Source organism: Nansenia antarctica (genome assembly GCF_963989245.1).
Source record: "Nansenia antarctica genome assembly, chromosome: 1".
NCBI lineage: Eukaryota > Metazoa > Chordata > Actinopteri > Argentiniformes > Microstomatidae > Nansenia > Nansenia antarctica.
This window is the reverse complement of record NC_137674.1, coordinates 42231042-42251728: the sequence shown is the minus strand read 5'-3', so window position 1 is coordinate 42251728 and position 20687 is coordinate 42231042. Positions and strand designations below refer to the sequence as shown.

The 20687-nt window shown below is 44.2% G+C and overlaps 1 protein-coding gene across 1 annotated transcript; it reads left to right on the top strand.

The window, feature by feature from the left end:
• Nucleotides 1-1113: 1113 nt before the first annotated feature.
• Nucleotides 1114-20359, top strand: dicer1 (dicer 1, ribonuclease type III; the record flags this gene model as incomplete). Its single annotated transcript, XM_080534842.1, has 27 exons — nucleotides 1114-1227; nucleotides 3186-3348; nucleotides 3595-3725; nucleotides 3920-4054; nucleotides 4429-4589; nucleotides 4843-5011; nucleotides 5325-5797; nucleotides 6012-6144; nucleotides 6417-6659; nucleotides 6884-7038; nucleotides 7318-7450; nucleotides 7559-7634; nucleotides 7788-7927; nucleotides 8551-8730; nucleotides 8988-9201; nucleotides 9506-9659; nucleotides 9987-10169; nucleotides 10456-10561; nucleotides 12578-12753; nucleotides 13051-13948; nucleotides 14167-14322; nucleotides 15428-16105; nucleotides 16900-17152; nucleotides 17418-17686; nucleotides 18478-18640; nucleotides 18837-18912; nucleotides 20076-20359. 27 exons carry the CDS (start codon nucleotides 1114-1116, stop codon nucleotides 20239-20241), a joined length of 5898 nt encoding a protein of 1965 aa, XP_080390968.1. The 3' UTR covers nucleotides 20242-20359.
• Between the last annotated feature and the right edge of the window lie 328 nt (nucleotides 20360-20687).

Below are 20687 nucleotides of genomic sequence, written 5' to 3'. Positions count from 1 at the left end.
CTGGACCACCCCAGGCCACACATAATCAGTTTTAAGCGGCCCGCCACGAATCAATGCATATAGAGGAAACACTGCTCAGCTACTATAATAATAACCAGCAGTGAAATCGTGATTGGCGAGGACAATTGGCATCTTCATATCATATTCAATTATCCTCTCCCACTTATTGCCGGAGACCTGTTGTCCCCCTCTACCCTAACTGAAAATCAGCTGTACGAAACTACCAACTGGGCAATGCACAGCGCTTTTTAGCAGAAGAAAATTGACCTGCCTAAGATGTCCACCATAATTTAACCTGGCCGTCATAAGATGCTTGTTCTGCATTGTCTCCAAGCTAGGGCTGACATCCATGGTGTCGACATACAGTTTATCTCTTCACTTGCCCGTGAAGTACACCACTATCTGACCTGGCCATCATTTCATGCAGGGTCCAAACAAATAAGTAACCCCACTGTAATGTTGTCTGTTTTTCTGCACAGCTCTTCTGTTTGAGAGACTCAGCAGTATCATGAGCTGATTGATGAGCATTGATCATGAAGCCCAGAATAAATGCTGCCTGGTCACTCAGAGAGTCTATGACCCTACCTGTGAGTATATTCTACATATCTATATTCTCTATCTCTGCCCCTGCCACCATCACCACCCAATCAAAAATAGCTTTGAAAAAAACCATATTGTTCAGTATAAGGAAATTCTCTCTGAGGCAACATCCAATATTACTAACACTGCTAGGCCAACATTATGGGAATAGAATGGGAGGAACTGAACATGGAGGACAAGAGGCAAGAGTAATGGCATCACAGAAATATATTAAATCAGTGCATATCTTCTTAGGATTCCTTGCATGTGTTCTTTTCTGCCAAACTGTAGATCTACAGTAGAAGAGGAATACATTTCAAAGAAGTTATGTAGATTAAGACATGAGTTTAGTGATGATATTTCACTCTTCAAACAGTACATTTTAAAGTAAGGTAAAAGCAAGGCATGTAAACAAAAACATTACAATTTTGTGTTGTTTCTTCCTCAACCAGTAAGCTTTAGAGGAGGAGGATGAAATGAGATAGAGAGGACGAGTGGAGGACCCCATCCCCCCCTACGCCCCTGCCCTGAAACATGGCAGGATTACAACTGGTTACCCCCGCCTCCTCACCCATGGGGCCCTTCTTTGGTCTCCCGTGGCAACAGGAGGCCATCCATGACAACATCTACACGCCTAGGAAATATCAGGTAATGGAGAAGGAAAACAGGTGACATTTTTCCATATATTACTTTTTCTTTCTTCAGTGGTGTGTTGTGTTGACTGCCTTATAACTGTACAGTGGCAAGAAAAATTATGTGAACCTTTTGGAATTACCTGGTTTTCTGCATTAATTGGTCATAACATGTGATCTGATCTTCATCTAAGTCACAAGTATAGACAAACACAATGTGCTTAAGCTAATAACACACAAACAATTAGAATATTTCATGTCTTTATTGAACACTCCCATTGAACATTCACAGTACTAGTGTAAAAAGGAAGTGAAGCCATTCTGTTGTAGATTCAATGTGTATGGTCATTGTCCTGCTGCATCACCCAACTTCTACTGAGCTTTAGCTTGCGGACAGCCTTATACCATACCTTGATAAACTTGGGAATTAATTTGCCCTCATTGATGGCAAGCAGGGGCGGAGCTACCATGGGGGCACAGGGTGGTAGATTCTCCTCTTCCTAAGGGACACAGGGATGTGTCTGCTAGTTTCTCCTCTTCCTAAGGAACACGTGATGTGTCTGCTAGATTCTCCTCTTCTTAAGGGTTAGGGTTAGGGTTGTCTTTGATTGTAGCCCCCCGGGAAGTTAGGGTTGTCATGGAATTCAAAAGTGAAAGTAACCGGGTTGAATGACGGGGGTGCGTGTCAGTCTGCGAATGTGGTCGGCGATCAGGCAGTGGGACTCCTTTTAGACAAAGGCATGTGTTTTATTGGTTTGAGATGTACCAACATTCAAATAAGCATATCTTCAATTATTTTCAATGTATGACACGTCATTTGAAAGCTTACAATCTGCACTTTCGTTGTGTTAATGATGTAGATGAAGATCAGACCATATTTTAAGACACATTTATACATGAATGCAGGTAATTCCAAAGGGTTCACTATGTACTACATTGTTTGTCATATAAATCTGTATTTTATCAAATAAACCTAGATGTACACATCGGACTGGCTTATATTCAAACTAAAATCAATTGATATCAAATCACCAGTTGAAAATTCACTATCATTAATTAGCAGTGGGAATTGTAGGGTAACCCACTACGATAACCGTACAATATTTTGCACCCGATACCGATAGTATCCCGATACCGATAGTATCACGATACAGCGATTCTCTGTTAATCGATACATTGTAAGACAATTCATCAACGATACATCATGATATCTGTGTTAACTAAAGAAAAAATACCACTATAAAGGCAAAAAGTAGGAATTATGTTTTTTATTCATTCACTTTGTTGTCGCCTATTGAGAACAATGAAACAAACAATAAATTAGGCCTAGCCTACGTCTTTCTTACTCTTAGCTTAGTGTCTCTAACATACATACACACTGACTGCAATTTGTCCATGTATGCCTGCCATCATTCATACAAAATAAAGTGCCAAAAGGCTGAACTGCCCCGAAAGCACCCGAAAATAAAGAGTTAAAATGTTTAAAGGAAGGACTACATACAACGACTACATACAAATGCTAGCAGCATTTGGCAGAAACCTTCGTTTTTGGCTACACTGTATGGGCGAAGGTCCATAGGCAGATAAACCCAGCGATAGACTTGGTAATAGTCGTAGCCCTCGGGAGTTAAGAGGAAGCCTTGCTTTGAAATAATGGTCCCAGACTTTGGAGTTGTAGGCTAGAGGTGCATTTCATATTAGTTTTTCCCCGCTTTCTGCCATTTCAGCCATTCTTCATCTTCACCGTTGTTGGTTGACTTTCGTTCTACAACACGCGTGTGCAGGTTGTTGTCCCCGCCCCCAATTGGGAGAGATATTTTGCGACATGAATCGATAATCGTATCGCAAGAGGGCGCGATGCGATAATCGCTGTATCAATATTTTGTCCCACCCCTATCAGTAATGACTTTTCCCCACTTAGCCTAGCCTATCTGTTAACTAACTAATAATAAATAACCTACTGTGCCCTAACAGGTTGAACTTCTTGAAGCAGCTATTGAACATAATACTATCGTCTGCTTAAATACTGGCTCAGGGAAGACCTTTATTGCAGTACTCCTAACAAAAGAGCTCTCCCACCAAATCCGGGGAGGCTTCCAAGACAATGGAAAGAGGACAGTTTTCCTGGTCAATGCAGGTAGCTACACACTATGTTTCTTTATCTAGATGAAACTTATTCTCCATTGAAGTGATCATCAAAGTACTGTCATCTACTATTATTGTGCATTGGTCAACTGCAAACACTGTTTACGTGCAAATTAAGTCCTAATTCAAATGCATTATTTTTTACTGTCAGCGTCAGCTGTTATGTTATATACAAGTCCATCACAGCTAGGTATTACTGACAATGATGGCTATTTTTTCCCTCCTGTCCTTTATAAAGCACCGTCGGTGCTTCAGCAAGCAGCTACTGTTAGGACCCACTCTGATCTCCAAGTGGGTGAATACACCAGTGTGGAGAAAACCTCGGCATGGACGGAGGAACAGTGGAGTCGAGAAATGAACGAAAATCAGGTAGGGCTCTTCGTATAGATCTTGAAAAATGATTATGGCGTAGAATGTCTCCAATACCATTTGCATGATGAGAGCACTGTGGATTTATACAACCAGTGACAGGCTATAATCTTTATATAATCTGTTCCCTCTAGTCATTCTCTCTGTCCTAATTTCCTTTCTTATTTCTTTATTCTTCCTTTCTTTTCTTACAGGTGCTCGTTATGACATGCCATATCTTCCTGCATGTCTTGAAGAATGGAGTCTTGCCACTATCGAAAATCAACCTGGTAGTGTTTGATGAATGTCACCTTGCAATCATGGACCATCCCTACCGGGAGATAATGAAGGTGAAATTACAGTCTATGTATACATTCCAATTGTAGCCTGACAGAGCCCATATGTCGCCATAAGTAAATTATGAGTAGTCATTATATCCCCCATTTGGAAATGAGATACCAAAATGGCATTGAATTCAAAGTGAACTGTGGGGCTTAGTCTGTAGCTTGAATGTGCTACCTGGTTAAAAAATGTAACCGGCCCCATGAACAAGAGATGATGGGGAGCAGCTGATGGTGCTGAGAAAAACATCCAGATACTAAATAATACTAAACTATATAATATAATTTATCCCCACTATTTTCCATTACATTAGCACTGATGCTAACAGATGTTGGTTGTGAAGGTGAAAGACTAATACTCTGCTCTCTTTGTAATGTTTCAGCTGTGCGAGGGCTGTTCTGGTAGCCCTCGTATCCTGGGTCTCACCGCTTCCATTCTAAATGGCAAGTGTGACCCGTCTGAGCTGGAGCAGAAGATCCAGAACCTGGAGCGGATCCTGAGGAGCAACGCCGAGACCGCTACGGACCTTGTGGTTCTGGACAGGTACATACTAATCTAGGCCTTTATTTAGATGAGTCCCTTTGAACCTGCTCTCCATGTAATGACAACAATAATCTGAATTCACTGTGTTTTGTTTTATTTGAGAGAATTTAATTTGAATTGCTTGGGAAGTTACGTTTGTTTCCCTAAGCTTCTATATGAATTGTATTCAGTCTAGACCTTTTCCTTCGATCAGGCTTTACATCTATGTGTGTGTGTGTGTGTGTGTGTGTGTGTGTGTGTTTTTCCATCTAAGATATGCCTCCCAGCCCAGAGAAGTGGTGCTGGATTGTGGACCCTACCTGGACAAGAGTGGCCTCTCAGAGCGCTTGCTGAGTGAGCTGGATGAAGCTCTTCACTTCCTCAGCGATTGCAACATACCTGTGCTTAGAGAGGACCGAGACCCCACCTTCATATCCAAACAGGTCTGCCTGCCCCATGAGAACACAATCCTAGTCTGTTTATTTGAAGCATTGTTAGAAGTTTTGATTAATATTGCATTTCGGTATGGTATAATTTATTGTACAAAAGGTCAGGTCTGATTAACTCCTGTTGCCATTAGATACCCAAGAAAGGTCTTATCATGGGTGAGGAGACGGGTATTAGTCTCCCATGGCAACCGTAGTACAGCTGTTGAAAGTCTGCCGGAATGCAATGCGGCATTCCGGTTAGACCTAAGATGAAAGTCAGTCCGTCCCTCTTAACCCTGTGTTCATCCCCTCCCCTCTCTCTATCCAGGTGCTGAGTGACTGCCAAGCTGTATTGCTGGTCCTGGGTCCCTGGTGCGCCGACAAGGTGGCGGGCATCATGGTACGAGAGCTGCAGAAGTACATCAAGCACGAGCAGGAAGAGCTGAACCGCAAGTTCCTGCTCTTCACCGACACCATCCTGCGCAAGGTCCATGCCCTGTGCGAGGAGCACTTCTCTCCAGCCTCACTAGACCTCAAGTTCGTCACGCCCAAGGTCATCCGCCTCCTGGAGATACTCCACGAGTACAAGCCCTTTGAGCGCCAGCAGTTTGAGAGTGTGGAGTGGTACAACAACCGCAACGAGGACAACTACGTGTCGTGGAGTGACTCGGAGGATGAAGACGAAGACGAAGAGGTGGAAGTGAAGGAGAAGCCCGAGGCTAACTTCCCTTCGCCCTTCACCAACATCCTGTGCGGGATCATCTTTGTGGAGAGGCGCTACACGGCAGTCGTGCTGAATCGGTAGGAACTTGGGGCAGGAAGCCCTTATCCATTTCTGTTTTGGATGATAGAGGGTCAGAGGGTGCTCTGATTAGGTTTTTGAAAATCTATTCGCTGATGGCTGCCAGCACAAATTAATCGGTATATTGAGGTAACCTAAAGAAACAGCATTATCTGACTTTGATGTTAGGTCACATTAACATAATAATTATGATGACCACTATCTCCCTCTTAGGCTTATAAAGGAGGCTGGGAAGCAGGACCCAGAGCTGGCCTACATCAGCAGCAACTTCATCACAGGCCACAGCATTGGCAAGAACCAGCCTCGGAACAAGCAGATGGAGGTGGAGTTCAGAAAACAGGAAGAGGTGGGAACAGACATCATTTGGTTTCCCCTGATATTGCTGTCCTATTTGTAAAGCATTGTAACTTACTTAAAAAATTAAACCTAGAAATGTTTTTCCCGTTGGCCTATTCAGGCGGGGTATTATGGAGTGTTGATTAATGTTCTGATAGCTAGATAGATCTATTGAGAAGACCAGATATTATTCTGTGTCATCAGTACAATAAGGATTTCCATAAATTCTATCCATTGGATTTCTTATTGCATAGCTAAAACTCATAACCCATCTTTCTTCAGGTTCTCCGCAAATTCCGTGCTCACGAGACCAACCTGCTCATTGCCACCAGCATCGTGGAGGAAGGGGTGGATATTCCAAAGTGTAATCTGGTAGTCCGCTTTGACTTGCCCACAGAGTACAGGTCCTATGTGCAGTCCAAAGGCCGTGCCAGGGCTCCCGTCTCTAACTATATAATGTTGGCGGATAGCGAGAGGACGAAAACCTTTGAAGAGGATCTAAGGACTTACAAGGCCATAGAGAAGGTATGTGAGAGGGATGTAGTGGATCTTAAAGGTCTTATCTTTAGCAGGTTTTTGTACTCTCCTTTACTTGATGTCCATTTCATTTGATGCAAATTACCAAGACCTGTTGAACCTAGTTGAAATCGGAACCTACGTACGCCGGGGTCTTGAGGTCCCGATGAATTGGGAGACAACAGGTCATTTGAAGGTGTGTTTGGAATCCTAATGAAACCTTTTCGTTCCAGATCCTGAGGAACAAGTGCTCCAAGTCGGCGGAGGTCAGTGAGTTTGAGGTTGAGCAGGTGCTGGATGATGACAACATTCTGCCGCCCTACGTGCTCCGCTCTGAGGACAGTAGCCCCAGAGTCACCATCAACACAGCCATCGGACACATCAACAGGTGTGCCTGTCTGCACTAACCCAAAACACACATACATTTTGTAAATGTGTGTTTTTCCTCTTAAGAATCAAGTATGTCTGTTATACAGCCAGATATCGATTGGAACAAAAAGTATTTGATTTAAAAGCCCTCTAGTCTCCACATAAAAAGTATTCAACATTGTGATATTAACCTTTATTTAAAGCCAGTAGTCCCATTGAGGTAAAAAAAAAAAATTGGGGGGGGAATCTGGCTCTATTTTTGTTGTTGTTCTCATGCTCCTTTCCCATTTGGCTTCAGGTACTGTGCCCGACTGCCCAGTGACCCATTCACACACCTGGCACCCAAATGTAAGTCCAAGGAGCTGAAGGATGGGCGCTACCAGTCAACGCTGTACCTGCCCATCAACTCCCCTTTGCGAGTGCCCGTCAAGGTGAGCTTTGATAATGTATAAGGATCCAATTAAGACCACGTTTTCCAGTGACTGACCGTTAACTAAAAAGTGTTTTGTTTACTATAATTGTTAATTTTATAATTGCAGGGGCCCATAATGAATTGTGCAAGACTTGCAGAGAAAGCTGTTGCACTACTTTGTTGTGAGAAGCTTCACAAACAAGGTAAAGCAGCATTATCTTGAAGAACATACGTTGTCTGATGATGTTTCCATGTTTGTTGAGTACACCATCATGTAGGTCTCAGCTTGTTCCTGACTCTCATTCATACTCTCTCTCTCTCTCTCCCTCCCCCACTTATTTCCCGCTCTGTGTCAGGTGAGTTGGATGACCACCTGATGCCTGTGGGGAAGGAGACAGTGAAGTATGAGGAGGAGCTGGACCTCCACGACGAGGAGGAGACCAGCGTCCCAGGAAGACCAGGCTCCACCAAGAGAAGGCAGTGCTACCCTAAAGCCGTGAGTGACCACCACAATCACTCTGCATAGGCTACTATTGAAGGAAGCCTGGACCAACTCTATCGTTTTCCCCCTTTAGAATGTTTTACTAGTTAGACTGGATAGACAGCATTAGAGGCCGCACGCCGCGGATGTTCAGGGAAAGGCAACCACAGGTCAGAGTTTAACCTCGTGTCAAGTGCAGCGCACGCCGTGTTTCAAGTGAAAGACCTCTTAGCCATGTGATGTATTGACAGAAGTCAAAGGTCAAAGCAATAAACAGAGGGGGAATCTAGTCCCATATACATCTTCTATAGTCATTATGTATCCATGAACCAGAAGATTCGAATTAGTGCACAGGTTTATTTATTTATTTATTTATTTTAAGATGGAGAAATAAACAAACAAGATACATTCATTATATATATATATATATATATATATATATATATATATATATATATATATATATATATGTGCAGGGTGAGGAGAGTTATCCAACAAATGCTTGTAGAAGAGCCTCCCCTTTCAAAAGAAAGACACATTTTTTAATTTATTATTATACCGGTTATCATACATAATTAGATATTACGGGAGATATTGTTATCATTATGACTGCCATGTTTTCTCTTCTGTTCACCCAGATACCTGAATGTTTGCGAGACAGTTACCCCGTTCCGGAGCAGTCCTACTACCTGTATGTGATCGGGATGGTCCTCACCACCCCTCTCCCGGACGAGCTCAATTTCCGTCGGAGGAAACTGTACCCCCCTGAGGACACTAATAGGTGCTTCGGCATCCTGACGGCCAAGCCAATACCTCGGGTAAGAGACACACATACATAAAAGTGTTTCCTCTTGTCCCTCTTTCTTTCTCTGACTCAGTCTCCTTACCCGACTTCTCTGCCTGTGTGTCAGGTGAGTTTCATAACCATGATTAACTAGGGTTGAGTTTGATAACCAGATAACCTTTAGGTTCTCTGTCCCTCTCACACTGAAACCATCCCAATGTTTCTACTTCATTTCGATTCAAATACAAATTCCCTCACAGTAAACTGACCCCCCCTGTTCTTCTCACCTAGATCCCCCACTTCCCGGTGTACACGCGCTCTGGCGAGGTGACCATCTCCATCGAGCTACAGAAGTCGGGTTTCACCCTGAGTGCGGCTCAGCTGGACCTCATCACACGCCTGCACCAGTACATCTTCTCCCACATCCTCCGCCTGGAGAAACCCGCACTGGAGTTCAAGCCCACGCAGGCCGACTCGGCCTACTGCGTTCTACCTCTCAATGTTGGTGAGTTGAATAAGATATACCTGGCTTACTGTGTTTTTACCTCTCCTTCTGGCGAGTTTGACGCATAAAGACAACTGTGTTATATCTCAGTGATGGTAAGTTAGAAGAACATGGCCAGCTGCATTTGTCCTCTAGTAGTGGGTTTCTGGGTGCCTAGTCAAGCATGTAGCACAAGTAAGACGTTTTAGTTTAGCACTCCATGACAATACACAGAGAACTCCCGATAACCTGAGTTTTGTATATCTGAATTGAATATGCTCTCACTGATGTGTTCTCGCCCTTGGTCGTGGTTATCTCTTTTCAGTTGAGGATTCCAATACTCTAGATCTGGACTTCAAGTTCATGGAGGACATTGAGAAGTCTGAGGCACGCATCGGCATTCCTACCACTCAGTACACCAAGCAGAATCCCTTCACTTTCAAACTGGAGGACTACCAGGACGCTGTCATCATTCCAAGGTACACTCACTTCACTACACAACCATGAAGCTCTTAATTCTTAGACACAAAAAATTGGGCAATTCTAGGGTAACAGAATGTTTCTGGGACTCGATCAAAGCACTTTGCTTATCCCTATTCTTATAATGGAAAATGGTTGAGAAATGTATTTCCCTTCATTTCCCCAAAATAAGACTCTTAGCTTTCATTTGACACTCAATTTCATATGGTCTGATGAATCTCCCATGTTACATATCTGCCTCTACAACAGGACTGCAGCATCTTCAATTGTGAGTCCGTATTTATTTCCTGTCTTATGCTAACTGATGTCCCTCTGTTGTCTACCAGGTATCGCAACTTTGACCAGCCGCACCGCTTCTACGTGGCCGACGTGTACACGGACCTCACGCCACTCAGCAAGTTCCCCTCGCCAGAGTACGAGACGTTTGCAGAATACTACAAAACCAAGTACAACCTGGACCTGTCCAATGTGAACCAGCCTCTCCTGGACGTGGACCACACCTCCTCCAGGTGAGGAGGGAGGGAGGGAGGGAGGGAGGGAGGGAGGAAGGAAGGAAGGAAGGGTCTTTCGCCTTGTCCTAATACTAGCCTGTTTCTTTACCCACCTATTTTTTTCTTGTTGTTTGACACTTGCTGTAATCTTAATTAAGGGACTATTATTAAATGGGAAGCCCATCTCAACCTCCCATAAACTCCCATATTATGGTTGTCAGCTGTTCAGCCATCACAACATTCAGTTAACCTGTAATCTCAGCTTCCAATGGTAGGTTTGACATTCATTGACCTCTTCCTGTAGACTGAACCTGTTGACCCCACGGCACCTGAACCAGAAGGGAAAAGCCCTGCCCCTCAGCAGTGCAGAGAAGAGGAAGGCCAAGTGGGAGAGCCTGCAGAACAAACAGGTAATCGACAAACAGACACTCCTTTTACATTTATATTTTTGGCATTTAGCAGACGCCTTATTCCAAAGTGACTTACTATCGCTGAATTTGACTACGCAAGAAAATCATCAATTCACCAGTCGTAGTAATCTAGCTCAGGCCAGGGGCCGGCAGTCGTCTTCTCGTCTTCCAGTCGTTTTCTTTTCTTTTTTTTTGACACTGGAGAAAACAGTACAAGGGCGGAAGTAGAAATCTTAGGAGACAGTATAGGGGAAGCAGGTGTCTTAGGAGACACAGTGCTGGGGGGTAGTAGATGTCTCAGGAGGAGCAGTTAAGATGTAACCTGAAGAGATGGGTCTTCAGTCTCAGACGGAAGATGGGGAGTGACCAGCAGGGAGCGAGTGTAGTGAAGAGACGTGACCGGGCAGCGTGACTGCCACATTGGCGTAGAGGTGGTGGGGCCAGTTGGCCAGCAGAGGTGGAGTGAACGGGCTGAAGTTTGGGGGGTGACCATTGCCTGCAGGTAGGCTGGGGCTGTCCCTTCTGCTGCCTTGTAGGCAAGCATCACACTCCGATATTTATACAGTACGGTCTGGAGAGAATATGTGCTGAAGCACAACAATTCTTTAGGTCATACACATTCTATATTTTCCATGCTGGTGAATAGATTCTCACACTGGGAATGAACACAACACAGTGGTCAGTAGGGATGGACGGTTTTTCGGTTAAACCGAAAACCGGGGTTTATAAAAATAGAAACGGTTTTTTATCAAAACCGTCTGAAACCGGATTTTTTTTGTTTTTTTGTTTTGTTTTTTTGAAGAATAAAATAGAATAAGAATAAAACTGGAACATGTCACATGTTTGTCGTGTGTGAAAATAACAATGATACAGTCTGAATCTGCCGCGCAATGAGTGAGAGGTTTGGTCAGTTGTGAAGAATAACTGAGGATTAATATCTAATTGGGATTATATTTAAGGGTAACGAATCACTCTATGGGAAAGATAGTTGCCTTCAGTTATTGGTAGATAGGAAAGGTTTTTTACAATTACTCGCTTACATTTAATAAGATCATTTTCGCTGCTCTCTGTAAAGCGCATTGGGTCACTTTTGTGAGAAATGCGCTATAGAAATAAAATGTGATTTGATTTGATATCAATCAATCAATCAAACTTTATTTATGTTCTATAGCACAAATCATGCATTGAATGTAACTCCAAGTGCAGTATTTACTAAACCACAATATAATAAAACAAGAGCTATACGGATCAAGAGTGTTTGTGCACAGCGCCACTGTGTGTGAAGGCGCTACTGAAAGTGATGACAGAACGCATGTCTCAGAAGATACGCGGTCACTTAAGGTAGTTCTGTATTTATCTCTATCTGTATTAGTACATTTATTTTGAAAGCTCTATTTTGACAGCTCTACCATGGGCACTTTTATTTTGATGGGGCATTCTTTGTTGATTGACTTACGACAGTTCAGGACGAGTCAGTCTCGCGGCATGTGGTTTTTATGAAAAGCTTTAAGTATGTTCACTGCATAATTCTAAGTCTAATATTTCAGTGATTATTGAGCAGTATTCAAATATTTAAATACATTGAGCAGCAGCTGAAACTTTGTCTAAGAACCAAGATATTGAGAAAGCAGTTCATTCAATGAAGACGCTGTTCCAAGAGATGATCTTCCGTACAGGCGTGCACCCTGGATCAGCGGAGCTGGTGTGTTAAGTGTTCATGTGTTTTCATGTATGGTGTAGCTTATAAAAGTCTGCCTTTCCACTTATATTTGTGAAACTAAGTAGCCTAAATGTGTTGCGACTGTGCTTACGGTGTTTTAATGGTGTTCGACATGAGTGTATTGTAGCAGTAGGGCTCAATAATTTGAAACTAGCGCTCTTTTTTTTTTCGGTTAACCGGAAAACCCCGGTTTTACTCTCTGACGGTTTTTCGGTTTCAATAATTGGAAACCGTCCATCCCTAGTGGTCAGTGCTTGCCATCTTCTCCATCCTGACCCCTGCCTTCCCCTTTCTAGATCCTGGTCCCAGAGCTCTGTGCCATCCACCCCATTCCTGCATCTCTGTGGAGGAAAGCCGTGTGTCTACCCAGTATCCTCTACCGCCTCCACTGCCTCCTGACGGCAGAGGAACTGCGTGCTCAGACAGCCAGTGACGCAGGGGTGGGAGCCCAGACGCTGCCTCCAGACTTCAGGTCTGTCTGCTTACAGTGCTCAACCACGCCACCTAATGGCCAGACTCGGGAGGGTAGTGGGAGTGTACAACTTCCAAGGGGTAGTTCACCCAAAAACCAACATTTGGCAGATGTTTTCATACGTCCTAAAGAAATATTAACATAGTGAGGTATGAAAACGTCGGACAAACTTAGATTTTTGGTTGAACTATCCCTTTAAGTCTCATTGTCATTCCATTACTTTGCAGAATAATGGTAATGACAGGTTCGTTTCGTATTTTCAATTTTGAACAAGGCAATCTATCTTCGTTTCTGTAGGTATCCAAACTTGGACTTTGGGTGGAAGAAGTCCATTGACAGCAAGTCTTTCATCTCCTGTGCTGGCTCGTGTGCGGAGGAGGAGGAGGAGGACGATGACAGTGACGACAGCGACGATAATCACTGTAAACAGGGCCAGACTGTAGCCCCTGACCCTCCCTCCCAGCAACCCTGTAGTAACGACTCCTCCCTGCCTGAGGAGGGCACCAGCCCCTCTGCAGACTGCAAAACCCTAGAGTCCCACAGGCTGGAGGCGGACCCCCAGCAGCCAGAGTCCGCCTCGTCCAGGAACCTCACTAACGGCACTGCATTTGTCGCCAACAACAACGGTGACTGCGGCCACCAAGCGCACCTTGACGGACATGACAATTGCCAATGCTCCCAGCAGGCCAGCGTGCTGCCGGAGAGCCAAGTATCGACGCAAACCACTACCTCAGTTCCTGTGCGCCCCTCTCCCTGCACCGAGAACCAGAAAGTAAGCCCTACCCAGAGGACACCGCCCCAGCCCAGAGATGAATGTACACCAGGGAGGACCTCAGAGATCGGCGAGGGCCGCGGACATGTGAATAAACCTACCTCAGACGACTACCCGCCGGCGGCAGCCACAGGGCCCGCCGCTCCCACAGCACCTTTACCTGACCCCTTGGACCCACCGGTGACCCCCATCACCAGCACCACCATCTCCCCAGGTTTGGCAGGGGACTCCCCCAAGACCCTTGGGCCAAACCCGGGGCTCATCCTGCAGGCCCTGACCCTGTCCAACGCCAGCGATGGCTTCAACCTGGAGCGGCTGGAAATGCTGGGCGACTCGTTCCTCAAGCACGCCATCACCACCTACCTGTTCTGCACCTACCCGGACGCCCACGAGGGGCGCCTCTCCTACATGAGGAGCAAGAAGGTGAGACTTGAGATTGAATTCAATTGAGTGGTGTATTAGTTATGTGTTATACCTATGAATGATTGTATGAATGCATGCTTTTGTTCCTTTTATTAAAGATTTCTCAAAATATGCAATGTCTTACTTACATTGATGCTGTTGAGGGATGGCAATGTTCATGTTTAACCTCCTAGATGTTAAGAGGATATGCATACTGTTTTCTAATCCTCCAATGTCAGGTAAGCAACTGTAACCTGTATCGTCTGGGGAAGAAGAAGGGCCTTCCCAGCAGGATGGTGGTGTCCATCTTTGACCCCCCGGTCAATTGGTTGCCCCCTGGATACGTGGTCAACCAGGACAGGAGCAGTCCCGATGACAAATGGGACGACGATGAGGTAGTGCGTCCGTGCGTGCGTGCGTGCGTGCGTGTGTGTGTGAAAATACAAGGACTATATCTATTATACTATACAAGTATTATGCTACACTTGAGTTGTCCAATAGAGGGCAGGGTTTATCCTTACTGGCAGGCTTCCATTTAGTGTATTATTTCCCCTGTGATGGTGAAGAATCACTTTGTATTGACAGTAAATGCATGTTATTTACCCTACATCAACATATCTAACTTGTTACTAAGTGAAACTAGAAAGTGTTCCACTGTACTTTTACTTTATACTAGCTTTACATGGAGTATGTGACTTTGTTGGATGAGCAGCATGATAAATGGAAATTAGGCATAAATGTGGCAGACACCCAAAGTATCTTTTGGTGTTCAGAAAAACACCTTATTAAAACACCACATTACTGTTGTTGTTTTTTTGTGTTTTAGTATTATGGCAACAAGGTAGTAGTGTAATACCCAGAGGATTTTGATTGCCTCTCTGGCCAGTTGCTATTAAGGAGGTGTGTGCATGTCTTAGCGGTCTTAAGTCAACCATGGTGTAGGAGTGTGTGTGTGTGCACAAATGGGCCAATGTAATTTTAACCGCCAGGGCCCCTCGTATTATTACAATATTCAATATCAGAGCCACTGGTATTTAATGAATATGCATCTGAGATTTTCCCACATGGTCAAATTTATGGGTTATTAATGGTTGTAAATGTGCCATTCAGGATGACTTGTCAGATATTGAATTGCATTAGGCCCATGAGTCATTGAGTTGGATAGGCAACGTCCTCCTTACACATCCAAACCCTCTTAGCTGACCTAATGCTGCTGTTTAGACTGAGTCCCTGAGACTGTAATCTCTGCAAATCCCACCGAGGCGCTTGACCATGTCTTGACCACACTTTTTTAACATAATAAAGACATGGGTCTGAATACAATTCAGGTTGTAATCCAACCCTTTTTGTGACTCTCTTTCTACCTTTGTCTTCTGTCTGTCTTTTTTCTGTTACTCTCCCCTTTCTCCCTCTTTTTCCTTATCTCCCTTCCCACCTTTGGCTGGCCCCTCCTCTTTCTCTCCCCTCTGTATTTTTCTGTCTTTCTCCCTCTCTCTGAAGGCCAAAGACGACATCCTGTCCAACGGCCAGCCTGTGGAGGACTTCGATGAAGAAGAGGATGATGGGGATGATGGGGAGGAGGTGGAGGAGGACGAGGAGCTGATGTGGAAGGAAAAGGAGCCCAAGGATGAGGTCAACATGGAGGACGACCTGGAGTATTACCATGAGCACATAAAGTTCATCGACAACATGCTCATGGGCTCAGGTGCCTTTGGCAAGAAGATCTCCCTCAGCACCTTCCCCCCCTCACCCACCCCTGCCAGTGGTGGCGCCTCCATCCCCGGCCCCTCCCCATCCTCACCCTCCCCCACTGCCAATCCCCCTCACGAGTGGAAGCCCCCCAAGAAGCCCCCGCCACCCGCCGCTCACTACCCCTCGGACTCCTCGGCTGGCGGTGGGGGTGCGGACGAGTTTGACTACAGCTCGTGGGACGCCATGTGCTACTTAGACCCCAGCAAGGCGGGTGAAGAGGATGAATTTGTGGTGGGCTTCTGGAACCCATCGGAGGAGAACTGTGGCGCGGAACTAGGCAAACAGTCCATCTCGTACGACCTGCACACAGAACAGTGCATCGCTGACAAGAGCATCGCTGACTGCGTGGAGGCGCTGCTGGGCTGCTACCTCACCAGCTGTGGCGAGAGAGCTGCTCAGATGTTCCTCTGCTCCCTCGGCCTCAAGGTGATGCCCTCTGACACAGTCTGTGCACTGATTCCCATACATAGATGAGACTGTGGCGGGCCGCCATAGTATTTTTAACGCTGTTTTTAAAAACTATTATTAGTATTATTATTGTTATTTAAAAAAAATATATAATATTTTTTAAAACATTTTAGGAATATTTGTGGGAATAGAACTGGTGCAATGCCACTAAAGCCCAATTTATACTTCTGCGTCGAATTTACGCGCGGCTACGCCGTAGCCTACGCAAGGGCTCTCCCAATTTATAGTTGGTCGGTCTGCGTCGCATTGGTCGGTGTACTCATAGCGGCATAAAAGCGATTTTTGTTATGCTTGTTGTAAAGAAAATGTAAAATGCATTGAAATGACATTAAACTAAGATTATCATACTTTTTCAAATCTTTATTAATAAGTAATTACAGAAAAAGTAAATGACATTTCTGTAATGGCTTCCGCATTTTGGCCTACGAGAGAGTCGGAATCATGTGCTACCAAGCGGACCAATCACAGTGCTTACGGTCTGCGTAGGCACTGCCGTGTAGTTACATTTTTGGAGAGGTGCGCGTCAACCTACGCCGTAGATTTTACGCAGAAGTATAAATTGGGCTTAAGGTGCTCCAATTGCCTTAGCTAGCATATAAACCATCATTTAAATTGTACGATTTTTTCTTCCTTTAGAAAGAGGTTCTTTGTGGCTTTTTTTCTTGAGTGGAGTGACGCTATTAGCCTCGGATTTTGACCTTGTCTGAAACATATATAACTAACAGTATAAAAATGTTTTTTACTTACTACAGGTGTTGCCAGTCGAGAGGAAGAACCAGATAACAGAGGTTGCGATCCCGCAAACCACAACCCTTGACCACCAGTATGGGTGGCTGAAGATCCCGCCCCGCTGCATGTTTGACCACCCAGACGCCGAGCGCACCCTCAACCACCTCATCTCTGGGTTCGAGAACTTTGAGAGCAAGATCAGCTACACTTTCCAGAATAAGGCCTACCTGCTCCAGGCATTCACCCACGCCTCTTACCATTACAATACCATCACAGGTTGGTAGTGCCACAGCAACCTCCTTTACCATTACAGTAGCATTACGTGTCAGGGACTGCAACCGAGTACATAGTTAAGAGACACACAGCACACAGTTGGGTTGATATTCTGCTGGCTGTGAAAACTGTTGTTTATATAAGCTTGATTCCATCTTAAATAATTGGCTTTACTCTCCTTGGTGCCTCTGTAATATGCTTATTTTGGTTCATAGCAGCATGATTGACACTTCCTTACTGACTGTCCCACTCACTCTCTCTCTCCCAGATTGTTACCAGCGGCTGGAGTTTCTTGGCGATGCAATTTTAGACTACCTCATAACGAAGCACCTTTATGAAGACCCACGCCAGCACTCGCCTGGCGTGCTCACCGACCTGCGCTCGGCCCTCGTCAACAACACCATCTTCGCCTCTCTGGCCGTCAAGTATGACTACCACAAGTACTTCAAGGCCGTCTCGCCTGAGCTGTTCCACGTCATCGACGACTTTGTGCAATTTCAACTGGAGAAGAACGAGATGCAAGGAATGGACTCTGAGGTGAGTCTCGCCTTTGTGGGTGATGTAGAGTTCATGTTTTGTTTTATTTTGTTTTGTTTCAGTTGTTTTAATATTGAGAGAAGGTTATTTCCCTACCGCCCATTGTAATTATCCCAGCATACCTTGTTTCTTTAGACCAAGAAATCTTTTATGGAACATAATCATGTCTTTTTGGTATTTGCTAATTGCTAACATTCAGAAATGTTTTGTCCCTAAACATGGACTGTCAGTTCCTATAAATCTGTTTTGTATTAAGGTGATTTTTGAGTATTGGGAAAACAATGCAGTTGGATTTAATTTATCCTGAAATGGCTATCTTGGCACTAAATCTTTTCTCATATGAGCACAGAGCTTGTGTTATGCCTAAGGGACAACATTGGATACAGTAAGAGGAAAAACAAATTCAGGAAAAGGGCCTACAAAGTGCGCAAGAGTTCAACTGACTGACCTTTAAGTAGTTCAGTTATCAATTACAACAATTAAAGTGTTCCTGGATATTCATTTCTGATGCATACTGAATGACAAACTCTAGCATCTAAGGGTCTTAGGGATATTAGAAATATCTAAAGAAAGACAGACTGTACCAATTTCTGAAACAGTCTTCTATCTTCACAATATGAATGTTTACGCTCTCTCTAACATGTTCCATATTCATTTGGTACTAAATATAGATGCTATCTATTAGTAGAAAATGTGTTCTGACTCAGATATTTTTTATTCAGACCACTTGATAAGAAACTGATTTCTCACCCTAACAAAACAGCTTGTACTACATCTCTCCTTTTCCTCAGCTGCGGCGTTCAGAGGAAGATGAGGAAAAAGAGGAGGACATTGAGGTCCCTAAAGCGATGGGGGATATCTTTGAGTCGCTAGCTGGAGCAATTTACATGGATAGCAGGATGTCACTTGAGACGGTGTGGCAAGTGTATTATCCAATGATGAGGCCACTTATAGGTAAGGAAGGGAGAAGCAAAGAGAAACTCTTTCACATTTTTCTTTCCCCTTTCTGATTGTTTTACAGTTCATGCAGTGAGGACTCTAAGTTCTATGATTTGCAAATGTTCTCATATTTGTCTGCTCTGATGACACAGTGAGGAGTTTAAAAGATGAGGGTTCATATTTGAAAAGTTATTATTTCTTTTCATCGCAGAGAAATTTTCTGCGAATGTTCCCCGCTCTCCGGTGCGAGAGCTGTTGGAGATGGAGCCAGAGACCGCCAAGTTCAGGTAAAGAGATTTAAATTTAGATTTATGAGGTAAGGTAGATTGTTTGCATTATTATTCTTTATATTTCGGTGTAGGGTTAGCTCTAGGAACTATCAATTAGCTAGCTATTCCTGACATTAATGGCCAGAGGAAAAATAGGTGTTAGCTGCACACAAAAGCTGCGGTTTAAAATACAAAATAATGCAAAAAGTGTAACTCATGTTGACATTTCATATACGGTATATACATACATATATGCAGGGCTCGACATTAAGTACATTTTAACAAGTACATTTTATGTTCGGACAAGAGCACTTCCTCCTGCAGTTGTCCAACGGACAAGTCAAAACAAAAAAAGAAATCAATATGTATTAATATCCGCAAAAAAAGAATTCCTCCTTTAGTTGTCCGATCGGAAAAGTAAAAAAAATATTAACAACCTATGCCACACCTCATTCTCACTGCCTGTGAGGCACGGCATAGCTTGTATCAGAAATTCTAATGCTATTTTGTGCGTGTGACCGTTATTAGCCCCACTGCCCACGAAAGTGCCAACCTCCTTGACCGCAAAGTTTTCTTTTGGAAATGTTAAGTCTGTGGTGAGAGACTCTGACACATTACTCAGGCCAGCAGGCAAGATGTTCCTTCAAGCACCTAAAACTAGCCAGGTGCCAGGAAAAGCGGGAAAACGCATAATGTCATTGGATGAAACACTGGCACCATCAACTGTGTTCTGCCAATTTATGCTGCCTTGTCAAAAAATCCGCTAAGTAGGGGAGCGCAGGGTATGTTGTCATACTTTTCACGCTGTCTAACATTTACTGGGCACAATACATCACAATGGTATAAATATCATACCAAATGAAAGAAGGAAGTCTATTAATTATATCTTCATATCTTATTTCAGTATGGAGGTGTGCGTCCGTGCGTGCGTGTGCGTGTGCGTGTATATACTGTCACATACAGTAGGCTTGTAGTGTGGTAGTAGACACATACTCATACACACACATCGCATATTTGAACAAGTAACTTGAGCTCTCGGACAAGTAAAAGGAAGTATCTGAAAAAGCTTAATAATCAAGCCCTTTATATGTATGTTTTTTTGGGGAAAAGGAAGCATTAAGCGTGTCCCACACACTTGAGTCGTTGGTGATCCTGATACCTGAACTGCCCTCTTTCCTCAGCCCTGCCGAGCGAACGTACGACGGGAAGGTCCGGGTAACGGTGGAGGTCGTAGGCAAAGGCAAGTTCAAAGGTGTGGGCCGCAGCTACCGGATCGCCAAGTCTGCCGCAGCGCGCCGGGCCCTGCGAAGCCTCAAAGCCAATCAACCTCAGGTCCAAAACAACTGAGCTACACATGCTAGCCACCTGGCGCTAGAAGCTGATGCTTGCTTCGAACACAGCACGACGTTAGCCCTGTGTCATCAGCCCATGACAGCACAACTAAGGCAGCCAGGGAACACTGTGTGGAGACTTGGGGACAAATCTGAATACACCAAGCAAGCTGATCTCACAAAAGATGGATATTCTTTCTTTCTTTTTTTTCCCATTTTTTTTTGCGCAAACACAATCTTTACTTTCCCTCTCTCCTCTGCTTTGTGTAATCACAAGAGTGCTTTATTAACGTATAGCAAAGTGTTAAAAGTTGAAAGGTCAGGTGTCGCTCCGTTTTTTTTCTTACGTTTTTGTTTGTTTAACCTCTGCTTTGTGTCTGAGCTATGATGCTTATGCGTAGTATTAGATTGTACATAGTTAAAATCAAAGGTGTAAATCGAAAATATGAAAAAACGCTTAAC